This window comes from Metopolophium dirhodum, chromosome 7 (assembly GCF_019925205.1).
Source record: "Metopolophium dirhodum isolate CAU chromosome 7, ASM1992520v1, whole genome shotgun sequence".
Taxonomy (NCBI): Eukaryota; Metazoa; Arthropoda; class Insecta; order Hemiptera; family Aphididae; genus Metopolophium; species Metopolophium dirhodum.
This window is the reverse complement of record NC_083566.1, coordinates 33554123-33563522: the sequence shown is the minus strand read 5'-3', so window position 1 is coordinate 33563522 and position 9400 is coordinate 33554123. Positions and strand designations below refer to the sequence as shown.

Here is a 9400-nt window from a genome sequence, read left to right as displayed (position 1 = left end):
ACCTAAGTAAAAAATCTAATGAAAAAAAAACAAGTATGTATTTTGTAACTTACACTTTTACAATTGTATGTATATTATATAAGACGTATAGGTATACAATTTAATTAATTTTAAACTTAATTTACCTATGAAATGTTTAATCAATTTATACAAAACAAAAACCATTAAACAAAACATTCATAAACCGTAAAATAATAGAATAACAATAAATATATTATCATTGAATAAAAAAAATATTTGTATATAAAAAAGAATCCATGGATAGTATTCTATGGTGTTTAAAAATATGGTGGCCTATTAATGGTTACTACTCCTGCAAGAGTTCGTGCTACATTCATTGAAGGTGTGACCATAGTCCAGGAATTGGTGTTGGGGTTGTAAAATTCTACACTATCTATAATAGAAGTTATGATATCTCCACCCACAACGTACAATAAACCATCTAATGCAACTACTCCTATATTTAAATTTTAACATAAATTAAATAAATTTTAAAAAAAATTTTTCAATAAAATATTTTAGAATTAATAAACGAGTACCTAGTTACCTGCATTATTTCGACACAAATGCATATCTGCAATAGTAGTCCAAACTCCCGTACTTGGTCTGTATGTTTCCACACTTCTAAGAAGTTTAAATCCATCGTGACCACCCGCGGCATACAGTACACCATCTAAAACTCCAACACCCACACCACTGCGACTTACACGCATATCTGCGACTGAACTCCATGTATCAATACTGGGATTATAACATTCAACAGACCTTAACCTCTGACTTACTGAGAAATCATGACCTCCTACCTAAAGACATTTTTAAAACAAATTGAGGAATGTAAATCCCTTGAACTGGAAAATAATATCTCCGAAATACATTATTATTACGTAGCATAAAAAAAAGCGATTAAATACATATTTATGAAACGTTAAACGTTATACTATTCAAAATTGGACATTAGGTTGATAAAGTACTATAAAATCATTATTTACCTAATGAAAATTATAAAAATTAAGTTATATTTAATGTTGTAGATGAACATTAAACCAAATTTAATTTACTTTTAAATAGGTATCCATGAGGCCCGGATAGACCCTGCGAGTTACCTAGTTGAACCTAGATGGGTCGCGTAACATTTGGCCCAATTTTGGCTGGTTTAGTAATATAGGTATAGCCGAAAATATTTGACTATCCCGAACTCTGAACAATGAAATATTAATAGTAGGTAATAAACTAATAAATAATATACTTACATTATGTCTTACTGAAAAATAGGCCGTTAGCTTTTTAGGTCCGCGGTTATTATCCTAAAACCCAAGGCTGAGCATTAACGAGTTAAAAAGTTAATTTAATTTTAACTTTTTAACTTAACTAGTTACTTTTGGCTTTTCATTAACTTAACTGTTAACTTACTACATTTCTTTTTTAATTAACGAATTAATTTTTCGTTTTAAGAAGTAAGTTTAGTAAATTTATTTTGTTTTTAGTTTTATTATATTTCACTATTTTAGTCTATTTTGTTTTCATGTCAAAAAAAATATTTACCGTGATATCATTCGAATCTAACTTATATGGAAATACTGTATAAAGTATAAACACTATAGTCTATAATTTAGTTTTGGGTTGGACAAAAAATTAAGTACGCTAGCGTTGTATAGACAAATTAACTTTTTTCAACTTAATAAAAAGTTAACAAAAAGTGTGTATTAACTTTTAACTTAACTGAGTTAACCTATAGGTAAATTAAGTTTTAAGTTTTAACATTTTGTTATTGGTGCATATTAACTTAACTAAAAAAAAATCATTAACTTGCCCAGTCTTGTAGTAAAACCCGACTTTGCCTATTCACCGCTAATAGGTTTCGACCAATGAGGTCATTAGCTTGACGTTACTGTTGGGGAATATAATACGGTAGGTTTGAACACGTATTTATGACTGAAGCCAAACACTGCGCCATACCAGGCCACAATATGTATTTGTTAATTCAAAATATTAATTCATCAAAATGTTTTATTTTGAGGATATATTTCGTGATACATTCTCGGGGAAATTTTTTTTTCAGTTCACAATTTATACAACAAATGTATGACAAATTTTAAATTACAAAATAAAGTATTAGCTTACCGCATATAAAATATTGTTGAGTACTCCGACACCAAAATCATCTCGTCTAGTAGACATATTACATACCATATGCCATTCTTGTCTACTGCAGTCAAACACTTCTGCACTTTTTAGACTACCAGTCTCATTACACCCACCAACCTTAAGATATACATAATTTAAATGTACCTCCTTCATAACAGGAATAACTAATAAACTAAAAAATGATATTTCACTTACAGCATATAGATAATTATTTATGACACCAACCCCTAAATCTTCTCTGTTCACTAACATATCAACAGATGACTTCCAACAAGGTGATTCTAAAGATAAATCTAGCACATCAACAGACTGATATAATGATTCTGGAGAACCGCCCATAGCAAACACAAAATTATCTTTCACTACAGCTAGACCACCTCTACAACGGCGGGTAATCATTTTTGGTCCAAACTGCCATCGGTTGATTTTTGGGTCATACCATTCTGTACTACTATTTGCTTTATTCCCAAATCCACCGACAACTAAAATAACCTGTTATAATTAAATCGTTAAATATATTAGAAAGATAAATAAATTATAACTGAATCATACTTTATGTAAGCCACCGGACAGCCGAGGTTTAGCACGGACGTTATGCGGAACAGCGATAAGCTGATCTGACTTATTTGACTTATGTAAATGAAAATCTAATGCCTCAATTATGTAATCTTTACCTTAAAAATTATAAATATAGAAAATATGATTTCATTCACAATAGATTCGTATTTATAGAAAAAACTTACATTTAGGACAATTATTAAGAAGAGGTTCCTTAGCTACTTTTTTTAATATGAAATTTTTCGATGTTAGTGGTAAACGTACATGTTCCATTAATTGGGGCAAAATACATTTTCTGGAACCCAATTCATGTTTTACCCATCGAATAACACATTCAAATACCTACGACAATAATTAATATACTTATAAATAAAATCGGTCATAAACAAAAGTAATTTAATTTTTCCTTCTTGAATACTAAAATATAACAATAATCAATTTTAGTTTGCCTACTTTTTCTTCAGATGGAACTGTAATTTTATCATTGGATATCAACTTAACTACTTGTTCGGATGATAAGGATAGGAATTCGGCTCCCTCGACAACTTCTCTAAGAATCATAGTATTATAACAATAATCAATAAAATTTTCTTATAGCGTTATAATGATAAATAATATTTTATACGTAAAGTGTCGTTGAATATATAGTTCTGAACTTGTTAATAATTCCGTACGGTTATGTAAATCAAATATCGAGTGTATGCCAAGGCAATTTGTAGGATGCAGTTGTTTCTGTAAAAAATCATAACATGCCTCTATTACTTCTGTTAACAGCAAGAAATTGGCAGCTGGTAACAAAACCTTGAGAAATAAACATGTTTAATAAAATTGTTGTCCATAGCAAAATCAAACCTTATCTAATATTACCTGTACATTTTTTTCAGTGACCATAATTTTCCCGCAATAAATAAAGTCTACTAAGAGCTGTAAGGTGGTAGAATCTATTTGTCTCATAACAACAAGACCTTTATTCCTATCTGAAAAACTCGTAAACATTGCATAGAAGTATGGACTAGCCGATGCCAAAACCACTTTATGACCTAATATAATTTTGCCATCATCTGTTTTTAGTTTAATATCACAAAACACCTCATTTCTATAAACAAAAATTTGTTACTAATTTTTTCTAGCAGTTTAAATCACTTTCCACTTACTTGTGTAAGGAATGTAATACTTTGAATATCTGTGCATAAGACGATTTTTTATACTTATAATTACTTGGTTTCAAAATAGCCTTGCGTTTAAAATTGCAATCCATTTCAATTTCAAGCCTTGCAGTAAAAAATACATTATAATAATTATATTTATTATTACTATTATATTATTTTTATGTTGTTAAAAATACAAAACAAATAAACACAATATAATTGATAAAAAATTGTTGGATTCTAAAATATTTTGGAACAGTTTTTGTACATCGTTACTATGATGATATTATTTTGAGTTGGTATGTATAATCTGTTTTTAGTAAAATGTTGCGGTAGATGCATTAGATGTCACGTGGATCACTCTGATAGATGTGTTAAATTTGAATTCGATTATAATAAATCATTGTACCTATACAAAAAACGATTCTGAACGAGTTCCAACTGTCATCCTACTAAGTATTTTTTTACGATATTTGAGCAATTTATTTTAATATAAGTAATACAAAAGGTTGAATTAACTTTTGCCAAAAAAATTGCGTTTTAAAATGTAATTGTGTGTATAAAATGTACTAATAATAATAATAATAGTAATAATATATACTTTAAATGTATCAAATACCCTGTACCCACGAATAATATTTTTAAATCACATCGAAATAACCTAAATTGTTATTCTTTGTTTAAATATATTATAATTTCGACCAAACTGTAGGTATATCTACTTTAAAATATCTATGAAAATAAACGGTGTTTATATATATTTTTTAGAGATTTTGGTGATTGATGGTAATATGGTATGAATTACTTATGATAAACCTTGTTTAAATTTCCAATTTGAAGATTTTATAAATTTTAAAGAATAAAATAATATCCAAACTTGCGGGATTTTAATGAAATCTGTCAAAACTTGAACTTTAAATGCTTCAAACAAAAATCTAATTTGTGTATATATTCAGTATGTTTTTACTTTCTATTATAACTGATAAGGAAACTATGTAACATTTTCAAGTTTTTTGATTAAGCGATAATTGTTTTATTGATATTCACCGAAGAAATTCTAAAAAAAATATTTTATAGTATTTACTATATAGACTAATATAAGCTATCGAAGAGAAATATGAATTGGGCAAAAAAAACTTATTCAAGGAGAGATGTCTTTGTTGTCCCCCCTCAAGTACACCACTGTTGGTAACTGCGACTGTAACTGTAGTAATTCGTAACCATGGCTATAGATATTTTTGTAATAACAATTTACGAGGAACCTGATATAACATTTTTAAATCTTTTATGAAAACATTCATTAAAAACTTATAAAAATGATAATAATAGTTTTAACAAAATTAGTAACAACTATAAAATATCTTAAATAAATTAGGTACTTATTTTCTGTGGATTTTTTCCGTTTATCATTGATAATTGATTGTTCATACCAGGGACGGACTGAGACCCTGAAGGACCGGTTGATTAAGTGTATAGGAGGCTTTAAACTGAACTATTTGCAACTCATGTTACAATTTTTATAAGAAAATTGCAACAAAATCGAAAAAATTTCTCTGATCTAACTAAGTTCAATATAATAAAATAAAACCAGCTAGGTACTTCAATATTACTCTTTTAACATTTTTTAACACAAATAATATAATTTCAAAAATAAATATGTTTTTAATTTAACAAATACTTAAGTCCAAATTATTTTAAAAACCAGATCAGTTGGTTTCCAAATATTCAATTGTTAATAATAATACAACATGTCGTATACGAAAACCACCAAACTCCGAGTAAAAAAACAATAAGTATAAAAAAAACTAGTTCTATAAGTTATGATGTCATTTTGTGTAGGTATTCTGTAACTAATCAAGTATTTAAAATCACCAAGATAAGTTAAATTATTAGCAGACTGTTTTAACATCAATTTGATAAATTATATATATAGTTTTATTATAGTTCAAAGACTTAGCTATACAATTATACCACAACTTTTATAGATGGTTTTTTTTATACTTAGCGTTTTTTTATACGGACTTTGGTGAAGTGTGTTTGTTGGTATTATTCACGGTCATCTCTATATAACCGTGGTATTAGTATAACTACAAGACTTAGTAAACTACTTACATTATAATTTAAAACATTATGCCTACATTTTCAAGACTTAAGAAAAAAAAATATATTCTTACAAAGATACAAATAATAAATTTAGTATTTACCTGTAGACTTTTGAGTATACAATCACCAAACTCACCAACGCGTCATGAACAAATGATCGAAATTCGGAATAGTAGGTACCTAATAAACTTTACAGTAGTAAAAAGTAAATACAAAGAATTTGGAAAATACTCATAATTTACGATAATTTAGTGGAACTTTCGTAGACGAAGTATATCTTAGTTCGTGGTACTATATATGCATCATACATGAAAATAAAATATAGATAAGAATAAGATTTATGAATGCCATGATGGGTATCATTACGTCATAACAAAATTCCTAAAATTAATATAATAATAATTTTCATAGTTATCGTGGATGGAGTCCCTGCAGTTGTTTTATTTTTGTAAATTGTGTGGTTTCTTTCGTTTTCAGCTATTTTTAACGATTATGGTGTGGTATTCGAAAAAGCATTAAATATAACAAAATATGCAGCTTTATAGGCTCAAATATAAAATGTTTAGAGGGCCTGAAGGATGAGTATGGCCGGTGATATTGAATTGAGTCCCAAAAATATTTTTGGATTATCAGAGTTGAGTCCGACCAATATTTGTTAGGTTGTTCGAGTCCCTTCAGCCTATTAAAAATGCTGAATAATATTATTCAAGAGACACCACGTGGAGGTTGGCTGAGTATTCCGAGCGGAGCGAGTGATGCATTGGGGAGGTCAAAAACATTTACAATAATAATTATAATATAGTTAACCTAACCTAACCGATAATCGTTGTGAATGTTGACATTCACCGGTGACTGTTGGTAAATTTTTAATATTCATTCAAAATGAAATCTTCTGATATAGCTCTAGGAGGACTCCCAATTCCCACACTCAATTTTGCCGAATATCATTCGGTAATCAGTATGTCATTATTATTATTCTTATTTCTAATCGATTTGTCTTGTGCAAACAAATCCATACAAGTAAGTGTTTAATTGTTATGTAAACATATATTGTTTATGATTTCTATGTTTTCATCTTTTAAATATTGTGTTTATATTATTGTATTTAAAAAAATGGAATACTTATTACTTACTCTGCAGTGAGTTTGTTGATTGACCCTTTATTGACCTTGCAGTTCTTATATTAATTTATCAATAAAAACTTAAAATATGTTTGCTACCAACACTAAGCGCACATATTAACATAAATAGACTTGAAAAAAACTAATATTATCGTTTATATTATAACAATTACCACTGAGCCTTGGGCCCGTTTATTATTTATTTATTTGAATAAATATCACTATTATTATTAACAACTCAGGTCGACAAAACTAAATCAGTTATATTATATTGCTGATATATATTAATATAATAAAATGTATCGTATTAATGTGTATGTGACCTTGCTTGCTCATTAACAATGACCATCAGTTTTTATATTAATGATACTACAGAATATAATATTATTATTATCATACAAATACTTTTGAGATAGGTATATTTTCAAAAAAATAAACACATTAGGGTGAGGATGCAGGGTTGGCCTTAATTATAATATCTGTTTGTATAGTGTCTGTTATAAATGTATACCAAAAAAGGAATATTATTATTTTCGTTTTTGCGAAAAAAATAAAAGTTGGCGTCCCGATTAAGCTAATATTGTTGTCCTATGGCTGAACTATATACTGGATATCTTGTAAGTGGCAAGTTGCAACCCTAGAACGACAGAGCTACGGGTTGATAAATATAAAAAGTTTTTAGTGTTCACTATATAGTTAAGTATAATATTGTGTACAGGTAAGTACCTATATTACAGTAAGAACGTTGCACAATAATTACGCAATTACGGGAGACAAATAAACCGTGTACACTGTACTGCCATTCTGCATCACAGCATCATATACTTAATATATTAATTTAATATAGTACTTTTTCAAACAAGAAGAATTATAATATATTTTTTCAATTAAAATAGCAATATTCACTATAATAGAATAGGAAATCATAAAATAGACAAAATGTATACTGTATAGGTATTATTATTTATTATGTATTAAAATACGATTTAATACATTAGTATTATACAAATTACACATTTTACTCATTATTATGTAGATTTAACTATAATTTTTAATAGAGTAACCTACCTACTATATAATATACAATATTATCCGAACCTACTAGAGTTACTCATATTTTCGTCAAGTATGCATAATACATGTGCACTATTATTAATTAACTACACAAACTTATCGTCCTTTATTATTTAAAAATAATGATTTTTTATATTATCATATTTTTTTATCTTGAAAATCATTTTGAATCATGTGCTATAAGTATGATGCTTAGATTTGATGTAATATAATTTTTAATTGATATAGATTAAGTATAGATTGGTGTATGTTCCTGAACTAAAAATGATAATACTGCACATTTATACTAATTTTAGAATATTACCTATCATTCTAATTTTAAGCATTTGTTATAACAATACCTATATTACATAATTTTCAAAGATAAATATCATAAATTATTGAAATATTAAATTATTTATACTTTTAAATATAGATATTACCTACGTAATATTACGCACGCACGTTGTAATTCAGAACATTCGACAAATTTTCCCTGGTTATTTAAAAAAATACTGGATGCTTTATATTTTTGAACCTCCAGAGTATAAAAAAAATTGCTACCTAACTACCCTCAAAGTTTAAAATCAACTGTGTTTACAGAAATAAAAAATAATAATGGAAAACTGCACGTTATTGTAGAATCAATACATTTAAGCTAGATACGCGACTGTGCACATAATGATTGCTTCTAATTTCGATACAAACCATGGTTTTAAACTTAAAATTCTACACAAATTTACAGTTAGTACCTCTACTCCACTTCTAGTTTATTTTAATAAATATATAATTATTATTGATAAAAAATAATTATACTTAGATATTATGACCAACAAAATATATTATTTTACTTTTTAATATCATATAGGTATTTAAATTTTAAAAACATTAAATTCCGTGATTTTTAAATGTAGGTAATAATAAACAAAATAAAACAGATTAATGGATATTGTGCAGTGCGGGTATAATGTTGAGTTTTATTTTAGATAAATAAATGGTAATACTTATATAGTAACCTATTATACTTTATACAGGATGATTTTTTTAAAACTTAAGACACTCAACATTTAGGAAACTAAACTTTTTTTTAAATAAATGTTGTAAATGATTTTAAATTGCTAGAAAAAAATATTTTTAAGTTTTTATATATTATTTACTTTTAACGTTTTTTTCTATTTTAAATTACAATAATATAGCCTATATAGGCATAAATACAATTTTATAACATTTTATGGGAATTTCGCTATACACTGTTTATCTAAACTTAAAATA

At 27.1% G+C, this 9400-nt stretch overlaps 1 protein-coding gene across 1 annotated transcript; it reads right to left on the bottom strand.

Annotated features, from left to right (window-relative positions):
• Nucleotides 1-278: 278 nt before the first annotated feature.
• On the bottom strand, nt 279-3893 carry LOC132948831 (ring canal kelch homolog). The gene is made up of 10 exons (XM_061019490.1): nt 3858-3893; nt 3571-3799; nt 3329-3504; nt 3157-3253; nt 2889-3045; nt 2698-2819; nt 2341-2637; nt 2122-2262; nt 548-803; nt 279-457 (listed from the first exon to the last, which is right to left on the bottom strand). Exons 2-10 carry the CDS (start codon nt 3697-3699, stop codon nt 279-281), a joined length of 1554 nt encoding a protein of 517 aa, XP_060875473.1. The 5' UTR covers nt 3700-3799; nt 3858-3893.
• Between the last annotated feature and the right edge of the window lie 5507 nt (nt 3894-9400).